The sequence below is a fragment of the Protopterus annectens genome, chromosome 11.part0, assembly GCF_019279795.1.
Source record: "Protopterus annectens isolate FY-2018-M chromosome 11.part0, PAN1.0, whole genome shotgun sequence".
Taxonomy (NCBI): domain Eukaryota; kingdom Metazoa; phylum Chordata; order Ceratodontiformes; family Protopteridae; genus Protopterus; species Protopterus annectens.
In genome coordinates this window covers 14,363,725-14,389,068 of record NC_056745.1, presented here as the reverse complement: position 1 = coordinate 14,389,068, position 25,344 = coordinate 14,363,725, and the positions used below count along the sequence as shown (strand labels likewise).

Genomic DNA, 25,344 nt, shown 5'->3' with positions numbered 1-25,344 from the left:
TTACTTTCATTTTTAAGTCTATTTATGAACACCTTCAGGCCATTAAAGACAAACACCTCTAGCTGTGGACATGCAAGTTTCTGCCTTCTTATGACATTATAACTTTATGATAGTTGGTTATCTATGTGACCTTTTTACTCTTTGTTTTTAGTTTGTTAGTTGGGATATTTTGTAGACACTCTAATGTTTATGGATTATCAGCTGGGTATGACAACCCTGTGTTTCCACTTCTTCTTATGCTGTGCTGATGATGTCATAAGACGGCAGAAACATACATGTCCCACAGCTAGAGGGGTTTGTCTTTAATGGCCTGAAGTTGTTCATAAATAGACTTAAAAATGAAAGTAAAAGAAAAAGTCATGGACATTCAGAATTGCCATTTAGTTGAAATACCTGATATCCTTAAAGGGTGATTTGCATATATACCATGACGCCTCTGACGCAAGTAGTCTTAATACTGGAAAAAGTTCACTGGCAAAAAACGACACTCGACATTCCCAGACTCCATTACCTAACATGATGGGCAAGAAGAAACACTTCTCTGGATGAAAATGTTAATGTAATATACCAGTCAATAAACGGATGTTATTAGGACCATAAAGTGTGCTTTGTCTTTTTAATATGTTTATGTTGGTAGAATAAAAATTATAGCATATAAAAATGCATGACGCTGTGCCATTTTGTCTTCAAGAAATAGAATGCATCAACATCACACATTAGAAAATATATGGAAGGTAACAGAGTGGACAAAAACTTAAGGTCAAGTTCACTTTCAGTAAAAGAGAGATAACTCTCAAAGGTGTGGGAAGCAAAAGTGTGACGCATGAAGAGGATGCAGTAAGAAAGTAGCAAACAGGTGAGGGACCTGGTGTTCATCATCATCCGAAAAATCAGTCATACTGGGGTGGCTGTTTAATACTTTATTTAATTATTTGGTTACACGTTTCTTAATTGGGGTAGAACGTTCATCTGCACAGACTTATTCATTTTTATTGTATCTAGACTTCTTGCTTGTCCTTTCTGCCTCTCTACTGTGTGTTTTCCCATGTGCTGACAGGTGATCCTTCCTTGCAAAACTCTTACCACATGTGGTGCATTCATGTGGCCTCTCTCCAGTGTGCGTTTTCATATGTTTTGACAAGGTATCTTTCAGTCTAAAACTCTTGTCACAAGAGGCACATTTATGTGGTCTTTCTTCACTGTGAGTTTTTTCATGCACTGAAAGATTAGTCTTTCTTACAAAACACATTCCACATGTGGCACATTTAAATGGTCTCTCTCCAATGTGCACTTTTTCATGTAATAAAAGGTGGTCCTTTCTTGCAAAATCCTTTTGACAAATGGCACACTTATATGGCCTCTCTTTGCTTTTCATGTCAACAATCCCAGTATGTATTTTCTCGTGTTTTAATAGGGCACCTTTCTGTGTAAAACATTTGCCACACGTGATGCATTTATGTGGCTTCTGCCCACTGTGTGTTTTCTCATGACTCGAAAGATGAGTCTTCCGCATGAAACTCTTATTACATAATGTACATTTAAATGGCCTTTCTCTTGTGTGTGTTCGCTCATGCGCAGAAAGGTGAGTCTTCCTTATAAAACTCTTTTCACAAGTAAGGCACTTATGTGGTTTCTCTCCAGTGTGCATTTTTTCATGCAACGAAAGGTGATCCTTCCTTGTAAAACTCTTTTCACAGAAGGTGCATTTATATGGTCTCTCTCCACTATGAATTTTCTCATGCTTTGACAGGATACAGGTCCGTGTAAAACTCTTGCCACACGTGGCACATATATATGGCTTCTCTCCGGTGTGTGTTTTTTCATGAGCTAAAAGGTGAGTCTTCCTTATAAAACTCCTATTGCAGAAAGCACATTCATAAGGCTTCTCTCCTGTGTGTATTTTCTCATGCAGTAATAGCGCACTCTTATATGTAAATCGTTTTTCACACATGGGGCATTTATATGGTGTCACTCCACTGTGTGTTCTTTCATGTGATGTAAGGTGATCCTTCCTTGTAAAACGCTTGCCACATGTGGCACATTCATGTGGCTTGACTCCCATATGTATTTTCTTATGCTTTCTTAGGGTTCTCTTCAATGTAAAGCTCTTTCCACAGGTGATACATTTAAACGGCCTTTCTCCGGTGTGTATTTTCTCATGTCCTGAAAGGGAAATCTTCTGTGAAAAAGTTCTACCACATGTGACACATTCATACAATTTCTTTTGAGCACGGATTTGTAAATTATTAGGAAACTCCTCCTTATGTTTAATATTCAGATGACTGTGGATTGATGGCTGTGGATTCAGGATCTCACTCAGATACCTGTTGACTAAACATACAATAAATCAGAGCATGATAATAAAAAAAGTGTAAACAATGAATGTCTGTTTCATAATGTTTAGGCAAACATATTTCACAGGGAAAACATTTATATTCTTGCCATACTGGCTGATTTACAGATTCACAACTAGATATTTTTCTCTGAAGATTCTGTGTTTAGGTGTGAGGACAATGCTCATGGTCAGCTGGTGACTACTGTGACAGGACATGCTGCATTAGCAGAACACACCTACCTCTGCACCTGACAGTGTTTCCTCATCCTTTAAGCAACCATTTTCACTTAAAAAATAAAAATAAATAAATAAAACAAACCTACTTTGCACATTGTATATGGATGTATACTTGCCCCACTTAGCAGGAACTCCAACAGCTACATATGGATATGGGAGCTATCCAGAAAAAGAACAATGGCAGAAAGATACAAACGTTTAGGATAAGGAAAGCCATCCAGTTATCTTTCCTTGCCTACAACAGTCTCTCTCTTCTCGGTACCTCAAGAAGTATCCGAGTCTCTGTCTTCTCAGCTTCTTTCTCAACTCCAATTCAGAAACTACCAAACAGTAGCCAGTCTCCACTGGAATATCAAAGTAGCCCGGTACCGTGTAACTACTAGTCCTATGAATTGTTAGCAATGTACATTATATGAAATATGCATGTTCTGCAAGTCTGTAAGACAATCTCTTTGCCATGTACCTTCTTCTACTATGTACAGCCATTATTAGTATAAGATATAAACTAACCCTATAAGAATCATTTCAGAATTAGCTATTTAACCCTGATTTAATTATTTCTGAAACTAATTGTCATGGCTGAAAAATTAAATGGACTTGCACATTTACCCAGTCAACAAAATAAAAATCAATCAATCAATACATAAATAAATACGACCAAACAAGGGGTGTATCATACTAGTGGGCTGTCCTTTATGCCCAAGTACTTAAAGTAAGCAAGGCACAGGAACATGTGATTGAAAGAAATAATACAATATATAATACAATATATAACAATCAATGTGATAAATCACAATAATATACACTTTTCAAGAACTGCAATATGCTGTTAGTAAACTGCAAACTACTGCAGTTAAGGGCAAAAGTGGATAATCGGGCCTATAGTACGTGTGAGAAGAGACTTTTCTTTAAAGTAATCATCCACCCCAGAAGATCGAAATGTCTAAACTGCCAATGGCCACGTCCGCAATTTTTTTCCTAGGAAAAAAATTCAGTTGGCCATTCCCGGGGTTTATCCTTTTCCCCAATGTAAAGCGATCTCGGAGTTGGTATATTTAGTTGGGGGGGGGGGGGTGTTTGGATTTTGAAGTTTGTGTGTTGCGATTATGGCTGCGTGAATTTTTTCCCTAGGAAAAAATTTGTGGACATGGCCATTCGTGGTTTAGGCATTTCGATCCTTTGGGGTCGATGATTACGTACTCAAAGAAAAGTCTCTTCGAACACATAATATAGACCCGAATAATCAACTAGTCAGCCCACGGAAGTCTAAAATTATGTTTAAAGCACAAAAATCAAGTGGATAAATCCACACGTTGTGACAAAACCTGCCTTCCCGACACTGTGCTTTGAAGTGGGCAGGTCAAAAATCAACTAGAAATCAGACATAAAACAAAAAGTGTTACAGAAACCAGAATGATGTCAATTCCATGTACTAAACAACAGCAATATTTCTTCATATGTGGATGTTCTTGCTGGAATTTAGTAAAGGTTTAGACAATATACTCTTCAAAACTGCCATCAAACGACTTAGACGTTGCTGGAGTGTTTTAGAAACAGGTCCTGTAACAGTAAAATAGACTTCTATTGTAACATAATGGTCATCACAATGTACAGCTGTGTAAATAAACATACCATAATGGTAGATGTTCGAATGATCACTACTGCAGTAGCCTTAGCTATATATACAGAACATAACAGCCGGCCAGCTTCCAAATCCTACAGGTACCTTCTATGCACCCAAACGGTCATTCAGTTCAAACTGAGCTCATAAAAAGACAGGTCTGGGCACCAAGCCCTTCAGAGCTTTCATACCAACAGAGAAAGGGAGGCTGAGCCCTGAAAAGGCAATGGAAAGAACAACAATAAATAAATAAATATTCACACTCTGGTGTAAACAAAACACCAGAAAACAATGGGGGTGAAAGGAGTGAGCGCGTACTGCAACAGTGATCATTCAAACATCTACTGTTATGGTCAGCTTACACAACTGTACTACATTCATCATACTGATGACAGCTGCAGTAGTCTTAGCTATATGGGTAGATTGTCTTAGCTAACTATATTTAGGAGGTACAAGGACAAGGGCTCAGGAGCCTCTGGAGAGTGGTCCTAGGAAAGCCTGGTCTAGATCTAGAGAAGAAATCAAGCTTGTAACACTTTTAAAAGTCTGAGGCTTGAGTCTACCTGGAATAGTTTTGTTGTGGGAACTATAACAAAAGGTTACAGCCTGAGAAAACAATTTAGAAATAGTCTGCTTTGATACAGGTTGTCCCTTCCTCTTGCCTTAACAAGAAATGAACAACTGATCCAAACATCTGGAGGACTTAGTTCTGTCAAGACAGTGCCCGAGTTGTTTGTGGACATCCAAGGTATGGAGTATCCTTTCTCCCCACTTTTAAAAATAGGAAAGAAAATGGAGAGATAGATAGTCTGATTTAGTGTAAATCTGATACCACTTTAGGCATAAAAGAAGAATTACTTCTCAAAGAGACCCTATCTCTGTGGAAAATGAGACCGTGCTGACACACCATAAGAGCTTGCAACTCAGATACCCTTCTTGCATAGGACAGAGCAATCAGTAAAACTGTTTACCCTGTTACAGGGAGCTCTGCAACACGTTTACAGTATTTCAACCACATCCAGAACCATCCCAGCTAAGATGAGAATATTTTCTTTATTAACTGCACTTACACTTGCTTTATATAATGATTATATACATTTCTCTGTATGTTGGCTTTTCTAGTTCTGTTTGCCTCCAAATCTCTTTGCAGAAGGGCAAATTAGCCAGGGAAGTAGTTTGTTGTTTAATCTGCACTTGACAGCTGCTTTTGCTGTGCTTTTACATTAAGAAATTAAAGGATCAGACATCTTGCGGCAGAAGGTGTTTACCTGGGCTCTCTGGGTTTGGAAGCACTGCTAGTTGTTTGTTGATTGTTTAATCTGCAGTTTAGAGCTGCTTTTGCTGTGCTTTAGATTAACAGATTGCAGGGTCAGACATCTTTTGACAGAAGGTGTTTACCTGGGCTCTCTGGGTTTGGAAGCACTGCTAGTTGTTTGTTGATTGTTTAATCTGCAGTTTAGAGCTGCTTTTGCTGTGCTTTAGATTAACAGATTGCAGGGTCAGACATCTTTTGACAGAAGGTGTTTACCTGGGCTCTCTGAGTTGGAAAACACTGGAGGAAGCTCAAAGTATGACATGAGAGTCAGTTTATAAGCTTATTTCTCCATGATAAGTCATATAAATCAGGCAAGTTGCAAAGCTTTTTGTTCACTTATGGAGCTCTGCAATGCTTTTCCAGTGTTTCAACTGCATCCAGAGCCATCCAAGCTAAGATAGGAATATTTTTGTGATTAACTGCACTTGTACTTGTTTATACAGTGAACACTACTGTTTCTGAGAATTTAAAAGCATTTACTTAATTCTGTGGCAAAAATAGCCACTTCTTTGTTGCTTTTTCTAGTCTGTGTGTCTCCAGACATGTTTGCAGAAGGGTGAATTAACCAAGGACTTAGTTGACTGGTGGTAGTTTATTGTTTAATTTGCACTTGAGAGCTGTTTTTGCTCAGTTTTTACATGGAGAAATTCCAGGATCAGACATTATGTGGCAGAACGTGTTTACCTAGTCTCTTAGAGTTGGGACACACAGTAGTTAGCTCAAAGTACAGTTATTTATAAGCTGCAGGGCCTAAGAGTCAGTTTTCGATCTTTTTTTTTTTTTCTGTGAGTAGAGATGCCCACTGGGTAGCAGCAGTTACCAGTGCCATGTGTAATAGCAAATGCCTAGACAGTAAAATGTACTTACAAAGTTAGGGTTAGATCTGAAAGCTATTGAACAGTGCGGCATTGTGCAGACATTACCTTACAGCAGCTACCTTGTGCATCTAATAGCACTACCATATCTTAGCATAATATAACATTTTGCCCTTAACCCCAGAAACTACCCAAGGAGAACCATATTAAAACCTAATCCTTAGTCCTAAGCAGCCGACCCTATTACAGGAGCAGACAGACATACAAACATTTTAAAGCACAAGCATTAATGCCCTTCTAGCCTGACAATATACCAAAACAGTTGTTCCCATAATAATAAGTGTCCAGGTTTTTCTTAAAAATATCTAAACGAGTGGTTGCTTTAATGTAATTCAGTTGTCTGTTCCATGCATCAGCTTCTCTCTCAGAGAACAAATTAGTACAATTCTCATTCCTATGGAATCTTCTACATACGTTGTCTGATTATTCTTTACTACTTTTTGATAACCTCAAACATTCCTAGAGATAGTTGTCTCTAAATGTCCTATATACTTGTATAAGGTCTCCTGTTAAATGAGACATTGTACAAGTTTAGATATTTTAGTCTTTCATAATAATGTAAATGTTCATATCCACAGATGCCCTTGGTATATTTCTGCTGTACGCTTTCCAGTTTATTCATGCTTGTTTTGTTACAAGGTTTCCATATAGTTATTCCATACTTATGTTTGTATCTAATGTAACTAACAAACAATGACTGCGTCATTTCTGATTTCCTAGACGTTATAAATAATTTCACACAACCTACAGTTCTACAGCTATCATTAATCATAATTAATTAATTGGTTGATATGATCAAAAAAATTCAAAGCTGGGTCTACCCAATATACCCACGTCCTTAAACGAATCTACAGTTTCAACCACTGTGTGCTGTATTAAATATTCAGCATTTCAGTTTGTGTCTCCCAGATCTCATATGCTAAGCTTTTGTTGTATTTATCAGCATATCATTATCCTGTGCCCAAATGGTCAATTGTGTCAAGTTCTTTTGCAGACATGCCCTATCTGTAACACATGCAATCAATTTACCCAGTTTCAAGTCATCTGCATAGACTGTAGAAAATTTCATATGGAAAAGGTTGACCTCAAAATTCACCTGTCTAGTTGCTGAATGACACTTGCCATGTCCTATTTGTAAGTTATGCAGCTATCTGTCTTATCAAGAGTACATCAATACCTAGAATTCTTTGATTAGTGTTTTGTGTATTGCCCTATCAAATGCTGAAGTTAAATCTATATAAATTATATCACAACACAATTTTTCATTAGTATCTGTTATTGTATTGTTATACAGCATCATGGTACTGGTGGTAAAGGTTCTATTTCAACATATGCATGCTGATATATGGTTTCAAGTCCCAACTTTTCCAGTTCTGACAATAATTTATCCAATATTACTGTCTCCATTATTTTTCCACAACATGAAAGTAGACTTAAGGGTCTGTATGATTCCGGGTTTGTCTGACTCCCCTTTCCCTTAAAGACAGTCGTGTCTCTAATCTTAAGGAATGTCTCCATATTTATACGGCCTAGTAAATAATAGATATGGTATTGTAAGTTCTTGCTGAAGTTTTCTCAGGTCAATATTACTAATTCCGTCTCCGCCCTGTGATTTGTTTGGATCTAGTTAGCATAGTTCATTTTCAGTATAACCTAATTTGATTTCAATATCTGAAGTTACCTGAATTTTACTACAACAATTTATCACCCTCTTTGTGGTGCCAAACTGCTTTGCATAAAATGTTGCAAATACATCTACAGTCTGTTGTATCTCAGAATAAACTTTAGAATCTACACACAGTTTATCAATTTGTATGTTTACTCCTTCCACATCTTATGTATCTATAAAACAAACAGTTTCCTATTATGCTCAATATCTGTATATAACTTTTCTTCAAATTTGTCTTGATCTTGTCTTACACTATGTTTAATTTGTCTATACAGCTTGTTTATTTCAGTTTTCAAAGTTGTAGTTCAACCTCTTTTCCATTTTTACATTTTTTCTCTTACCTTAATCAAGTATCTAATTCTAATGGAAATATATTCTCCTAACATTGTGTGCCTAGATCCTGATAAACTTTTTTTATTTTGCATTCAGTCTCTCTTTCAAAACTTACCACATTCCTTCTGCAGATTTTCCACTAAACATATCACTCCAATTAATTTTACAAAGTGACTATTTTGCTTCAACACAATCAGTTATTAATCTTCTTCTGCGTATTAGTTTAGATTTTAGTTTGGCAGAATTATCTCTCAACAAATTAACCTTCATAGTCCCCATGATTGATGCACATCAGCAATGGTAAAGCTTGATATGAAGTAACAGTAATTTCTTTAAGAACACAAACAACGTCTAGAATGTACCATTCCATGGTACTCTTTTTTACAATCTGAAGCAACTGTTGCTCCTGAACATACGTTGCAAATAATTTCCTTGATAATACTGAGTGCAGAGAAAACAAAGCACAAGTGGGGAAACACAGCAGTCACAGTTCAAAATATCCAAAGATAAAATAGGCAGCAAACAGCAGGTAAAACATATCCAACTTTAATGCATATACAAACTGGTAAGCGCTTTCGCTATGGAGTCATAGCTTCTTCAGAACCTAATAAAACAACATCTTTCATAATATACAAACCAATCAGAGGAGGAAAAAACTTCACCATGATTTATGAGACTTTTGCGCCGTGATGACATGGCCTTAACTAAAACAGCACCCAGTAGGTCTCTTAAGTTAACGACTATGTTTAGTGATAATTCTGTTTATACCACTCCCCCCAGTGAGACCAGTAACCAGGCGAATATTAACCAACAACGTATGATTTGAGCTACAAACAGTACTGTTGAGCAATCGGTAGTTCGAAAGAAAACATCTGTTGTTTCCACACTTGGATCCATTTTACCTACTGCCTGCTGTTTGCACCATACTTTACCTTTGGATATTTTGAACTGCAACTGCTGCGTTTCCACACTTGTGCTTTTTCCTCTACAACCAGTGTTGGTTTGTGGCTACTAGTGTGGTTTGTCTGATGATGGAACTTTTGTGGTTTACATTTTCCTTAGTAATTTTGTCGAATCAACATTTATTCCAGTCTGTATCTGGCAATTTTAAGTCCCCAGCTAATATTATTCTTCCCTCCAGTGTTTCATGCAAGAAATGTATGAATTCCTCTAGGCCATCTGCACTTGACTTTGGTGGTCTATACACGCCAACAATTGTTATATGTTCCAGGGTTATCTTTATTGGTACTATTACACAGTCTAGAGTATTGGTGCTATCTTTGAACATGTAATAATCACAGATCTCATAACGGTCTTTAATCCCCGTCATAATACCGGCACCTGATTTTTTGTTAAAATGTCTGTAACATAAAAACATTTAGAGCTGGCTTCCAGTCATTGTTCTTTAACCATGTTTCACAAACATTGACAACGTCAGTAACTGAATCTCCAATTACAAGAATATATTTTCTAACCAGATCTGAAGAATCCTCAACTTCTAATTCAGTAATATCTGCTCTATCAATTGTTACGAAGGAATGATCTTCATCCCCATCAGCCATAGTAATCCCACTGTTTTCACTGCTTATTACATTTGCAAGCATATAATTCTCATATAGCTGGCTTCAAAAGTCCACAACTAGAGTCATGTTGTCAAAGTCTGTCTTTCTCCTCTTTTTTTAACTATTGTTCTTCAGTCCTTCCACATTCAGTTTTGATTTCTTCCTTTTCACCTGCACCTTGCTTATTTTTTCTACCATCTCTTTTGGAAAAATTATACTTTTTTTCTGTAGGTTGAAGGTTTTCTGATAGAAAAAAATATCATTCCCTGTAATCTGTGTATTACATCACAAAGCAGTGTCCTTTTACTATGTGCTTTGACAGATATCAGTTTCCTTGTCTTGTTTGTTTTACAGATATCAGTTTCTTTGTCTTTATTTGTTGTAAACTTCTTCCCTTTTGTTTTACAGATATCAGTTTCTTTGTCTTTATTTGTTGTAAACTTCTTCCTTTTTGTTTTACAGATATCAGTTTCATTGTCATCCTTATTGGTTGTGAACTTCTTCCTTTTTGTTTTACAGATATCAGTTTCTTTGTCTTTATTTGTTGTGAACGTCTTCCTTTTTGTTTTACAGATATCAGTTTCTTTGTCTTTATTTGTTGTAAACTTCTTCCTTTTTATTTTACAGATATGTTTCATTGTCATCCTTATTGGTTGAGAACTTCTTCCCTTTTGTTTTACAGATATCAGTTTCTTTGTCTTTATTTGTTGTGAACGTCTTCCTTTTTGTTTTACAGATATCAGTTTCATTGTCGTCCTTATTGGTTGTGAACTTCTTCCTTTTTGTTTTACAGATATCAGTTTCATTGTCGTCCTTATTGGTTGTGAACTTCTTCCCTTTTGTTTTACAGATATCAGTTTCATTGTCGTCCTTATTGGTTGTGAACTTCTTCCCTTTTGTTTTACAGATATCAGTTTCTTTGTCTTTATTTGTTGTGAACGTCTTCCTTTTTGTTTTACAGATATCAGTTTCATTGTCATCCTTATTGGTTGTGAACTTCTTCCTTTTTGTTTTACAGATATCAGTTTCATTGTCGTCCTTATTGGTTGTGAACTTCTTCCCTTTTGTTTTACAGATATCAATTTCTTTGTCTTTATTTGTTGTGAACGTCTTCCTTTTTGTTTTACAGATATCAGTTTCATTGTCGTCCTTATTGGTTGTGAACTTCTTCCTTTTTGTTTTACAGATATCAGTTTCATTGTCGTCCTTATTGGTTGTGAACTTCTTCCCTTTTGTTTTACAGATATCAGTTTCTTTGTCTTTATTTGTTGTGAACGTCTTCCCTTTTGTTTTACAGATATCAGTTTCTTTGTCTTTATTTGTTGTGAACGTCTTCCTTTCTTTTTATTTTCTTCCATACTCTCTGAATCCGCAGATCGCTGAATACTTGTATCCAGAATTCCAAAATTGTCAGTTGGATCGTCTTGTTTCACAGGGGTTGTGTGATCTCTATGGACAATAGACACTTCATTTCCCAAATGTGTTCTGTTCTTTGCCTAACATTACTTATCGCACCACTCCAGTCAGTAATAGATGTTACAACAGTTCTCTCCGAGCTGTTCCAATTGCACAAGTGCAATTGTCATTAGTAAGTCTAGATTTAAATAAATCATCTAACTTCTGACATAAGGAACACAGATTACCAGTGTTATCAGGTATTACCTTTAAATATACATATCAGTTAGTACACTGTACAGGATACTTGTGCTTTAGAAAACCATGAATGGCATACTCATTTAAGGAATTAAAATCAGTTACCATGGAATTCAAAGAGAATTTAAGTCAATTTCTATGTAAAAAAAAATCACACAAACAATATATAACTGAATATTAAATCCCATATGGTCTAGCGGTTAGGATTCCTGGTTTTCACCCAGGTGGCCCGGGTTCGACTCCCGGTATGGGAATGGATTGCATTTTTGGGGGTTTAATTATAAACAGCTACTACCAGGCAGGTAAGATCAGATAAGACTACTCGGGTTAATGATAGTACTGATGCACTCCTCAACTATATTCACTTCAAAAACTTAAGTAATTCGGCTCCAGTCCCATCTCAGTGTCTTGATGACCTTGCAGGGTTTGGGAGGGTGGCCTAATGGTTAAGGTGTTTCCCTTGCAAACACAAGGTACAGGGTTTGAATCTCACTGGGGATAATTGGCTAGGCTTAAAATGGCTTGCAAGGGCAATTAGCCTAGTACTAATCTATGAACCTATGAAGTTGTTGCTCTGACTTTACAAGTTGTAAAAGTAACACAAAATCTGGAATTCCTTTATATCACATGCAAATGCGTACAGTAGCTTCTGGTCACTACTGCTCACAGTCACACCCCTTTTGAACAGTTGTTGTTGTTTGTCTTTTCAGCTTTTCCCGGTTAGGGGTCGCCACAGCGGAACTCCGGTCCGCTAGTGATTGGCAGTAGATTTTTTTTTTTATGGTGCCGAGTTGCCAGCCTGATGCCCAACCTTCAACGAAGGCACGCCCATTCATGCATGTCTTTCGAATGCCACTCGACCGTGGGGAGGACATGCAGACTCCACACAGAAGGCATTCCAGCCGAGAATCAAACAGAAGAACCTCTTGCTGTGAGGCAACATCGCTACCGCGGCTTAAAAATCACAGGCCAAGAGAGGATTGTTTAGATAAGCTCTGGATTTACTCTCAGCAGTCTGTGTGAATTAATAACTGACTAGGCCCCTTTGGATGGCTAGAGTTTGCCTATCTAAAACCTATCACTTTCTAAAAACAAACATTGGAAATTAAAGGTAAAACAAAAAAATATAAATCAAACACTATTAAAAAATAAAATATAAATTCAAATAAAACTTTTCCTTCTAAATAACTGCACAGTCAATCACAAACCATGACAGGATTGTTTTGATAAGCTCTAGATGTCCTCTCTGCAGTCTGTGAGAATTTACAGCTGACTAGACCCATTTGGATGGCTAGAGTTTACCTGTCTAAAAGGTTTCCCTTTCTAACAACAAACAGTAAAAATTAGAGTTAAAACAAGTATAAATCAAAGAAAATCGCCTTGTCTACAAGCTATCCCTTCCTTCCTACAAACAGTGAAAAATCATGGTTAAAAAATAAAATAAAACATAAATTCATATAAATATTCTCTTACCAGGCTATTGCACAGTCAATCACAAAGCAAGCCAGGATTGTTTAGATAAGCTCTCATACAGACAACATGGATATGCAATTTCTAAATGTCTCTGTGGCCAGCTTGGGAGATTTGGGCATTCTAAGGCAATGTAGCAATTGCCTCACGTTCTCAGAGGACCAGTTAAATCATTAAAGAAAATAACATGGTATGCAATAGATGTAAATACATAACTTCTTTGGACGCAAAAATCTTGCATACAAATGAGGTTGTCAGGAATACCCACACTACATCCCTCACACATACTATTATCCACATACAAGGATTGCCTTATGCTGAGGTACTTAAAAGAAACCTTCCCAAATTTCAAAGACCTGCAAAGTCATCTAATTCCACTACTACTCAACAATCACTAAAGCACACACCAAAAGCAACACCAAGCATCTGACATAAGCCTACACCTAATCGTCCCCGAAATGCAAAGCCTATAAGGCAAACATGCATTTTACCTAATACTCTTGTCATTGGGGACCCCATTGGGTGTCACATAGATGCCCCAATTACCAGGTCGGACAAGGAGAAGATAACAGTTAGTTGCCTATCTGGAGCCAGAATCTGCAATATCATGCACTCACTCATGTCACTGCACCCCAGGTACCAATATGATTGTATCATAGTCCACATGGGAATAAATGACCTGAGACATACCTCACTGGACTATATGAAATGAGAAATAATGGCTCTCTCAGAACATGCATCACATACAGTTGTGAGTCTTGCATTGTGCAGCATTCTACTGTCACCAAGGATGATGTCACAATACAAACATAAAATTATTCATTTTAATAACTGGCTTAGTATTTGATGTCACTCTAGGGGAATCCAATCTGTGTTAGCATGGGGCAACATGGTCAGAAGACCACATTACTTTGCTAAGGATGGGTTGCACCTGTTCCTTTAGGCTTTCAGATATTGGCTAAAACTTTATCCACCCCCTTAGAGCTTTTTTAGGCAATGCCAAAAAGACAAAAACTACCAACATGTGGAAACGTCTACAGGCAGCCTTAAGGTGTTAGTGTTCAATGCTCGAAGCCTAAACAAACAACTCAACACCCTTCAGGCTCTCCTCACACTGGACATCTATGTCGTAACCAAGACTTGGTTTAAATTTGTAAAGTACTCCACAAGTACAAGGCTACTGTGTCTTACACACATTTAGACCAAGAGCAGCACAGAGTGGGGCTAAAGGTGGAGGTGTCTCAATCTATGTTAGCAACACACATACCTCTAGGAAGGTTAAACAGGATGATAGCTTGGAGCTCATCCACATACAAGTCATTATAGGTAAGGTCCCTCACCATATCATCGCTAGCTACAAGTCACCACCCATGTCCCTAGAGTCTCATAACTGTTACCTAAACCTACCAGATGCACTGACCATCCAACCAAACACCTTACTCATGGGTAACTTTAACTACCAGTCTATAGATAGGGAAATGTAAACTGCCTCAAACTCAACACTTCCTGGACCTTATTAACACAAATACCCTGTAGCAGACAGCTCATGCTCCCACCACAGGCTCAAACATACTGGATATGGTACTCACTAACATGAGGGACCATTGCATTTCCCCATGTCACATCCTTACAAGTATAAATCAACCCAGAAAATCCAACTAAACCAGTAACAGGAAGTATTCAAAGGCAAACTACATCCTATTAAGTGACAGTTTGTCAAGATTCAAGGCAATCCCCAACCCCAAGACAACAGCCACCTATGCACAATTATTCAAAAGGTTAGTATGCAAACATGTGAATGGCTATATAGAGGCTATCATATCTACCAGAAATAAACTGAAAACTAATCCGACTGGTGGAATCCTCACCTATACAAAGTATATAACAGCAGAAGAAAACTCATGGACAAAATCAGGAAAAGCTTTAAAGACTAGTGCTGTCTTACACAACTAAACAATAAACTAAGAGGTCTAATTAAGTCCAACAAAGCCAACCTTGAGGTCAAGACAGCCTCATAGGCTAAGGACAGTCAGAAGGCCTTCTTCAGCTATGTCCAGAACCTTAGAGGTAACACATAACACTGTGCTGAACTGGTGGTGAATGGTACCACCTACACCTATTGGGGTAAAACAACAAATATACTGACAGATAAATTCAGCTGAAACTTCACCCCCCCCCCCCACACACACACACACACACACACACACTCCAGCTCCACCAGATGGGAAGATTATTGATAACTATGGGTGAAACAGCATACATTTTCCCCCCACAGTTACCAATAATCATCCCGTCCTTATCACAAAGAGTAGGATTGGTATTAACCAAATGTTTAGTACCAGCAGGATTATCTAAAGCTACAGTCAGGTTTGAAGGAAGCCGCGGTGGTGCAACGGTAGCACTGTCACCTCACAGCAAGAGGTTCTTCCGTTCGATTCTCTGCTTGAGTGCCTTTTGTGTGGAGTCTGCATGTCCTCCTCACGGTCGAGTGGCGTTCAAAAGACATGCGGGAATGGGCGTGCCTTTGTTGAAGATTGGGCATCGGGCCGGCACCTCGGCACCATAAAAAAAATTGACTGCCAGTCATTAGCGGACCGGAGTTCTGCTGTGGCGACCCCTAACTGGGAAAATCCGAAAGAAAAAAACAGTTGGTCAGGTTTGGGAAGAGTGAATACAAATGTAAAAGTCTGAGGAATTTTATACATTTTATCTGCCTTTATTGGGACCAGCTGGCTATCAGTAAAATAGCAGGAAGTGAAATATGCATCCTCCAAAGCTGACAGCACTGGAGAACTGGGCGTAGGTTCTAGAAATTCCTTCTGTAATAACTCATAGTATTTTTTGAGAGACTTGGAAACCTCAGTGTTCTCCCACACTGGCACATTCTGGAAACAGTCTCAGAGAAAGGGAAACCACCACAGGAAGAATCAGAAATTGAGCTCTCCTCTGAGTCTGAATCAGGAATCTGAGGAGAAACCCATGAATCTGTCCATTCATCTTCCAGTCCAGATCCAGAATCTTGAATCTCTTCTGGAAAAGAGGTATCCCTTTTTTTCTTTTACCAGAAACCACTTTAGAAGAAGGATTAATATCCTGAATTAAATTCTGAGTCAGACCCAGTAAACTATTCCTAAGGAAATTTGAGGAGGATTGGCTACATTTAGTTTTCTGTTTCTTTTCAACAAGAAAAATGGGGCCAACATCATCATTAATGGCAGCAGCAACTTCTCCAGGGAAGGGCAAAACAAAGTCTTCCCTCTTTTCTCTCCCAGGACCAACAAGAGTGGCCCTCCCTTGCCCACTGAGGTTACCCCAACAGCTGCAGAAGATGTGGCTAACCTCCAGTCCTTAGTGGCTACTGCTGCTACACCAGAGGGATTCAGGGTAAAAGATGAGTAGTCTGAGGTCCAACAAATGACCACAGCAAAGTCGCACACTTGTGGTTGAAGCAAACTGCTGGGCTGCTGTGGCAGCAAAGGCAGACTGCTTAACTTTTTCTTTCTGTGGCTGAATGCAGGACTGAAAGTGGAACTGGTAGTTTATTCCATGGACAAGCTGAAAATGGAGCCTCTTTCCCAGGGAAAACAAGTGCCAAAAGTAAATAAAAATTAAAAGACGTTAAGCATCACTTTTTTCACACAAAAATTTTTAATGGAAGTTTTTTTCCACAAAGGGAACTTATTTGCCCAGCATAGCAACAGCACAAGCCAAACGTCAATCCTCAAAAGCATCAGGGCAGCAGTCTTTGGCGGCAGGAAAGTTCTGAAGGGCTTGGCGCACAAACCTGTCTTTTTAGTCAGCTCAGCTTGTGCTGATTCACACTTTGGGCAAATGGAAGGTGCCCTAATGTTTTGGAAGCTGGCCAGCTGTTATATTCTATGCAGGCTATAACCCATATAGTTAAGGCTACACCAGCCATGATCAATATGGTGACCATATAGTGTTATCAGATAAAAAACTGTTGCTCTCTACTATCAAGCTGCCACAAAATTAATTTACAATTGCCTCATAAACAACTAAGCAGCAGCATCATGCAACCTCTGACCTTGCAGGATTTGGTACAAAATAACAGGCAGCACTCAGCCAAAGTTCAGACAGAAATGAAGTCTAATTGCAAGGCACTACACATGAAACAATGTTACATCATGCAGTAATTCGCCTGAAGGAATTCACTGCAAAGGAAAAGCTGTCATTCACTTACCTCCTAACTAAACAGCTACCAGATAATACAGTACACACACAAAAAGTAAATGAATTCCAACACTGTATTAAAGCTGGCCTGATAACAGACAAAATTATGTGCGAGTCATCTTTCCTCAGTGAATGAAAATGTTCAACAAAAGTTAAGTACAACAATTATGGTTTTCAACTCAAATAATGTCAGATATATAAACTGAATTAAGTTTAACACCACCTGAAAGAAAAAAGTAAATGCATTACAAATGTAAATATGTCTGCTGGCAACCATCTTCCACTATCTTTAACTAGCTACGAATGTAGATCTTTTATGAGCTTTTTTTATTTTTCTACTCGTGTAGGAAACAAATGTAAAGGTGCAATAATACATTTTCAAAAGAATTCTTTTGTACCATGAAATAAAACGAATTAGAAAACAGTTAATTCTGCAAAATCATTTACAACCCAAATACACAATATACCCTATCTCTAGCCTAGGTTTTACTGAAGATTTTTTAAAAGCATTATATAAATGAAAGGTGACCAACGTTCCTCTTTAGGAAGAAAAGTCCACATGGAATTTTCCTTTATCATCAGCAGATTCCATCATTTTAACTACCTTCTGATTAATTTTTACCAACAAGGTTAGCAGTTTGCATTCTTGCCCCCTCCCTTTCCTCAGGTCGCTTGATATCATGATGCCCATTTTTCTGCCCACACACCAGTCCTTAAAGGACAGCACAACTGGCAAGAAGTCTTTCATCTCCCATCTTCTCCAGTCAATTTGTGCTCTACTTTACATGCACTTTTTATCTAACAGTTCCACCACATTGCATGCACTTTATATCTTACGGTTACACCACATTGCATGCACTTTATATCTTACGGTTACACCACATTGCATGCACTTTATATCTTACGGTTACACCACATTGCATGCACTTTATATCTTACGGTTACACCACATTGCATGCACTTTATATCTAACAGTTCCACCACATTGCATGCACTTTATATCTTACGGTTACACCACATTGCATGCACTTTATATCTTACGGTTACACCACATTGCATGCACTTTATATCTTACGGTTACACCACATTGCATGCACTTTATATCTTACGGTTACACCACATTGCATGCACTTTATATCTTACGGTTACACCACATTGCATGCACTTTATATCTTACGGTTACACCACATTGCATGCACTTTATATCTTACGGTTACACCACATTGCATGCACTTTATATCTTACGGTTACACCACATTGCATGCACTTTATATCTTACGGTTCCACCACATTGCATGCACTTTATATCTTACGGTTCCACCACATTGCATGCACTTTATATCTAACAGTTCCACCACATTGCATGCACTTTATATCTTACGGTTACACCACATTGCATGCACTTTATATCTTACGGTTACACCACATTGCATGCACTTTATATCTTACGGTTACACCACATTGCATGCACTTTATATCTTACGGTTACACCACATTGCATGCACTTTATATCTTACGGTTACACCACATTACATGCACTTTATAGGTTACGGTTACACCACATTACATGCACTTTTTATCTTACGGTTACACCACATTGCATGCACTTTATATCTTACGGTTACACCACATTGCATGCACTTTATATCTTACGGTTACACCACATTGCATGCACTTTATATCTTACGGTTACACCACATTGCATGCACTTTATATCTTACAGTTACACCACATTACATGCACTTTATATCTTACGGTTACACCACATTACATGCACTTTATATCTTACGGTTACACCACATTACATGCACTTTTTATCTTACGGTTACACCACATTGCATGCACTTTTTATCTTACGGTTACACCACATTACATGCACTTTATATCTTACGGTTACACCATACAACTATTCATCATCTTGCAGATTGCAGTCAGCTTTGCTATCAGTAGCTTCAGACAATGTGTCTATTCTTTATGACAGGCCTTGCCATATTTTTCATTATATCCCCCTTACCATTTAGGAAAGAAAGGAAAAAAAAAAGAAAACTGTGCAAAGTACTGTGAAAGTGTTTTCTACTACCCCTTACCACTCAGAAAAGGAAGACAAAAAGATAAGAAAACTGTGCAAAGTATTGTGAGAGTGATTTCTATCTGTTGCAGAGAGGAAGACAAACAATATTACTGCATATAGTTGATAGTGTTACTACCTGATCCTTGTTCTACAGAGCAGTTCAGATTTGAACTTCTATTGGACTTTTAATGTTATCATCTCAAGTTTTATACCTCTGCTCTGTTTCATCTCCTTCACATTCTGTCCTCTTCTCCCCACATCCCTGCCTTTTTCTGATTTCTTCTCCTTGTCACAGTTGATACCTTCATTTCAGCTCTCTCCTCCAAGCTTATTAATGCTTTCCCTTTTTCATCTTCCTGCACCCCAGTGACTAAAAAATGCAACTTCTGCTTCCTTTACCGGATCTTCTGCAGTGACTGTATCCTCACTCCTCCTTGTGTTATGTAGTACCAAATAAGCACCCCACAAAGTGACAACAAGTTTAATGATACTTAATCAGCACCCGACAAAGTGACACCAGATTTAATGATACTCGCTGGCGGATTCACTACTCAGGCCTCCAGTGAGGACTGATATGGGCTTAGCCATGTGAAATGCACATCAATGGCCCTATTTTACTACCATCAGGGTCTCCAACAGCAACCAATCACCCATACAGGGGTGCCCTTTTCTCACAGCTCATTTTAGACTCACGTTCTTGCACATTTTGCACAAAAAGCATGCATTGTTTTGGTTTTGTTCCGCTTATACACCTTTCAGCACATTTATTTTCAAAATCTATTTTATTTCTTGAGACTGGACAGCACATGTCAGGGTTTTTCCCCACATACTGAATTCTGTCTTTACCTTTATACAATTTTGCACATATATTCGGTTTAGATATAATCTATTTTGTAGGACTTTCCTAAAAGTAACTTTTTCTAGATGATATGAAATCAACACCAGCCTGAAATTAGAATGTTTACTCCTGCTGTACAAATCTCCTGCCTACAGTTTGAGCTAATCCATTCAGCTGTCCAGCTTCACTAAGTTTTAATCTCTCAGCACTGCTTTTTGCCTCAAATACTTTTCTTGCAATCTTTTCTTTTTACATTCCAAGGTCTCCATTCTTTCCACTGCCTGTTCACATTCTATTTTCCTCATACAGTCCCTTGAATCATTACTTATATTTTATCTATTTTTTTTCTTCTTACTGGATCCTTTCTTTGAAAACACCACATCTTCTGCCTTTTCATAGGTTTGTAGGTGTTTACTAGGCTAACATTCACAAGGGCCTTTTTATGCCTAGCCATGCATCCCAAATCTCTGATAAGTTCTGATATCCATGATAAATGTAAGCATGGGACTGGTAGATGAACCATTGACAGGTTGCCTGTGTCCATTAGAGACATAGATGTCAAACCATGGATGAATTTCTGGTTTCTCATCCAATTGTCCAAGTTGCACATGAATTGGGTTAGGGAGGAACTCTGCTTCACATGGATGGGAGCCTGCTCCATAGATGTGGTAGTCTCTGGGATACATACCTACTCCAGCAGGTCTTGTTTACATCACAGGCAACTTTAAGTCTTTAGAATGGGCAATTCTGGTGCTGTTTTTTTTGTGGATATGCAGGAGGTCCATCAAAATGGGGTCTGACAATCCCCTGTATGCCAGGCATAACTATCCCCTCAAAAGCCTGTAGGAGACAGTATACAGGGATAGGACCTTGAGGTGGTCTGCATAGGACATTTTACTTATGCCATGCATTCTTTTAGTGGGGAACCTCTGTGGAAGTTCCAGTTGTTGGATATGCCTGGTTAGGTACATACCAAAGGGTGCTTTGTATTCAATGATAGGTCTGATGAATGCCAAATACAGTGGAACAATGACTTCCTTGGATTAGATGCCATACCTTTACTTATAAGTTGAACAACATAGAATAATTTCCTTACTACTGCAGACACGTGATGGTCAAAGGCTGTTACTATCTAGGTGTGTCCCCAAGACCCAGACTACTTTATCAACTCTAAGGGGTGTGTTGTCACTATGACAGCTACCGGGGATAGATAAGGATACTGTTATGCATTTCTTGGCATTTAGTTTTCGTCCATGGCTCTGAAACCAGTTGTTTGTCAGTGTCAGTCCCTTCTGGAGAACATTTGTGCCAGTGTGAGATTTAATGGCAGCTCTTAATTTGCAATCCTCTGCAAATTTAGTCAGCCAGAGACCACTGAGATCGGCCTTAATTTCTGAGAAGTAAATGCCAAAAAGAAGCTGTCCAAGGACTGATCACTGAGGTACTCCACTAGTGACTGGCCTCTTTGTAGAGGTTGACTCCCCAATTCTAATTTCCTGGGTCTTGTTTTTGTGTCAGTTGGCTATCCACTGGGTGACATACGTGTTAGTACCTAACCTCTTGTGTTTGTCAACAATGCTCGGTGCAGTACTGTGTCAAATGCCTTGGCCATGTCAAAGTAGGCAGTGTGAATGATTTTGCCCTCATCCATTGCTTTGATGACCTTCTGAAAGAAGTCTGCCAGGTTGAGTAGGCATAATGTGCCCTTGACAAAGCCAAACTGGGTTGGGTCCAGTGTCTGGAGTTTTACTATATCTCCGCTGATCATCTCCATGATAATTCTTTACATGGCTTTACATACAAGACTAGTGAGGCTTATGGGTCTGTAGTTTCCAGGGTCTGTAGATGGCCCACTTTTGTGGAGAGGGATGACTGTTGCCTTTCTCCATTCATGAGGCACAAAGCCTGTTTGGAGACTACAGTTAAACAGTAATTCCAGAGGCCCTGATAGGTCATGTTTCATGCTAGTTAGAAGGCATCCTGGGAAATTGTCTGGGCCCATTGATGCATTGTTCTTGGTCTTAGAGGCAGCAGTAAGGACCTGTTCCATAGTGATAGTAGGGGGAGTTATATATAATGATATTTCATGAGGGAAGGTCGAGGGGGAGAGAGGGGTAAAGCTGGAGCTGAATTTGTCAGCCAGGAATTTTGCTATCTCTTCTGGTTCAGTATAGGTGGCTCCATTTACAATGAGCTCTGTACACAATTGTGTATTGACTTTGAGGTTGTGGACATAGCTAAAGAATGCTTTGTGGTTGTTCTTGGCCTAGGAGGCCAAACTTACCTCAAATTTGGCTTTGGTAGACTTTACTTGTCTCTGAGTTATTTAGTTTGGTGAGGTGCTTTTATCCTGCTGGGTGCTTCATCTCCTAATTTTTGCCATGATTTTCTTCCTTCTGTTATACACCCTATTGATTTTGTGATTCCACCAGGTGGCTTGTTTTTTTGGGTTAGTTCTATACTTCTTCCTGGTGGGTACAGCTGCCTCTATGCAGCTATTAACAAGTTTGTACAGCTTTTTTTGTGAACAGTTCTGCATAGGCAGTAGTGTTCTCAGGGTTTATGGGGCTTGACATTTTGCCAGGTTCTCACTTAATAGCAGGAGGTTAGCCTTAGAATAGATTCTGAATACTCCAGGTTTATCTGAGGGTTTTTACTTCAAAGGAGACCATTTTTAAGTCTGACCTTACCAGGGAAGGCATTACAATAGGGGTTGTGCAGCAGTCTCCCATATTAATGGGAACCAGCTCCAGTATGGTTACACCCTTGGTTGGTGTACTGACTATCTGGTTCAGGGAGCTTGTGTTTACAAAATCCAGCAATCTCTGTGCATGTACATTTGATGTTGTACAAGATTCACTGTTAATAGTGGGGTAATTAAAGTCACCCATGAATACGGTTATTGGGTTGGATGGTTAGTGTTTCTAATAAGTTTAAACACATGGTATGGGTTTCCTGGGTCATAGAGGAGAACCTATAGCCTGCAAGGAAGTGGTATTGGATTTTACCTATGATGATTTGAACATGGAGCAGCTCACGTGCATTGTCCTGTCTGACCAGCCTTGAAGTATATTTATTTTTAATGTAAATAGAGACATCTCCACCATTAGTCCCTGCATGAGAAGTAGTTCTCCTAAATGTGTGGAAGGCATTATAACCTTGCACTGTTGGGGTGTTCTCTACGGTTTTAAACTATGTCTCAGTGACTGCACAGACATCAGCATTCTCTAGGGTAAACAGAGCTTCTAGGGAGTGGAGTTTTTTGTTTAGACTCCTAGCATTGAGCATTAATACCTTTAAATTTTCTTAGTTTTGATTTGCTATGTCAGAAGTACTTTCAGTTTGGCATTGCCTAAAAAAGGCTCTATGGGGACAACAATATTTTAGCTAATATTCAAAAGACTAGAGGGGAGAGGTGCAGACCATCCCTGGCAAAGTAGAGTGGTCTGTTGACCATCTCTTTCCATGCTAACAAATATTTTCAACCATTGGTTCTTCCCTTGTCTGCTCACCTGTAATTATTTAACTGGTGTGGATTAATTTTACTTCAGGGCCTGCAGAAACTCTCTTCTGTACCGCCATTCTGTTAAACCTCATTTTGCACATGTCTGTACAACTCTAATTTGGAAGTCATTCCTTGTAAGACCTTTTGATGGTACTCAGAAGCATCAGTTCATTTATTATACCCTTTCATGGGCAGTGAAATTACACCAGCAGATGCAGATACAGTCCTTACATGTGACACATAATATATGTCAAAAGTTATTTATGAGTTTGGCACAGATAGCACTGTTCAGAATACCACTTTGTAAATGACATGGTCTGGTTTCCTCTGCACTATTATGTAGTATAACCACTATGTAAATGCCATGGTCTGGTTTTCTGTGCACTATGATGTAGTTTAAGTAAATCTGAAGAGCAGGCAGCACGTCACCTCATGTCTATTACTATTTTGCCTCCAAATGTTCACCAAATCAGAATCAAAGCCTGAGCATCATGGTGAGTTGGTTTTACTTGTTGGTAAATTCTCCAGCTACAAAATCCACAAAGCCTAACCTTGCAGGGAAACCTCTCTAAACACTGGAAATTGTGGCTTCCCCACAGGCTTCATTCTATGTAAATGGAGGGTTGTAATGGCCAGCCCTTTGCACAAGGGAGAACCATCACTTGATCCCAGGAACTATAGGCCCATTAGTCAGACTAGTCTCATATGCAAAGCCATGGAAATAGTTATCAAAGACATGATTAGCAATGATATAGGAAAACTTCAGACATTGGAACCAAACCCAGTGTGGTTTTTGTCAAAGGCAGGTCATGTTTACTGAACTTGGTGGACTACTTTGAGTAGGTCGCCAAGGCAATGGATGAGAGCAAAATGGTGCATATACTACCCACCTTGACTTAGCTGAGGTATTTGATGCAATACCCCACTCAGACATTGTAAACAAACCCAAAGAATTAGGCATAAACACATATGTAACTCACTGGATAGCCAGCAGGCTCACAGACAGGACCCAGGAAGTTAGGCTTGGAAAGACCACCTCCACAAAGAGCCCATTTATCAGTGGAGTCCCCTAGGTCTCTGTTCTGGGTCTAGTCCTCTCTGACATCTACTTTATAGAAGTCAAAGCCAATGTCAAGGGTCTCTGGCTTACTAAGTTTACAGATGATTGTAAGCTAGGAGCAATCAAAGAACCCACCTAAGATACTAAGTTCTTAAATGAAGGTCTAACATAGACTAATTGACTGGTGCTAAAGCCATGGCTTAAAACTCAATGACAAGAAATGCATAATAGTACCTTTTGGGAAGTAGGCCATACAGGGAAACTATCTCATTGATAAAACATCCCTAAATGTAGAGATAATAGTCAAGGATTTGGGAACTCATGTAGATAGTAAACTAGCTTTTGACCCACATGTATGATGTGGTAAGAAAATCATTCTATGTCACTCAACATATAAGTAAGGGCTTGACATCTAGGTCTAGGGAAGTCACTGTGTCACTGTGCTCAACCCTCGTCAGACCCATCATTCAGCATAACACCCCCTTTGGTATGTACCTCGCCAGGCACATGCATCTGGAATGTCCACCGTCAGACCCATCATTCAGCATAACACCCCCTTTGGTATGTACCTCGCCAGGCACATGCATCTGGAATGTCCACCGTCAGACC

General features: G+C 38.8%; 1 protein-coding gene and 1 non-coding gene across 3 annotated transcripts in view; one reads left to right on the top strand and one right to left on the bottom strand.

The window, feature by feature from the left end:
- Positions 1-904: 904 nt before the first annotated feature.
- LOC122815124 (gastrula zinc finger protein XlCGF26.1-like) overlaps positions 905-25,344 on the bottom strand; it is a 451,177-nt gene continuing 426,737 nt past the window's right edge. For both annotated transcript variants that reach the window (XM_044087374.1, XM_044087375.1), the window contains one exon: positions 905-2,331. In XM_044087374.1, coding sequence (XP_043943309.1) covers positions 980-2,331 — 1,352 coding nt within the window. In that variant the 3' untranslated portion in view covers positions 905-979. The remainder of the gene's footprint in view (positions 2,332-25,344) is intronic.
- On the top strand, positions 11,783-11,854 carry TRNAE-UUC. Its single transcript has one exon. It is a non-coding gene; the product is annotated as a tRNA-Glu (tRNA).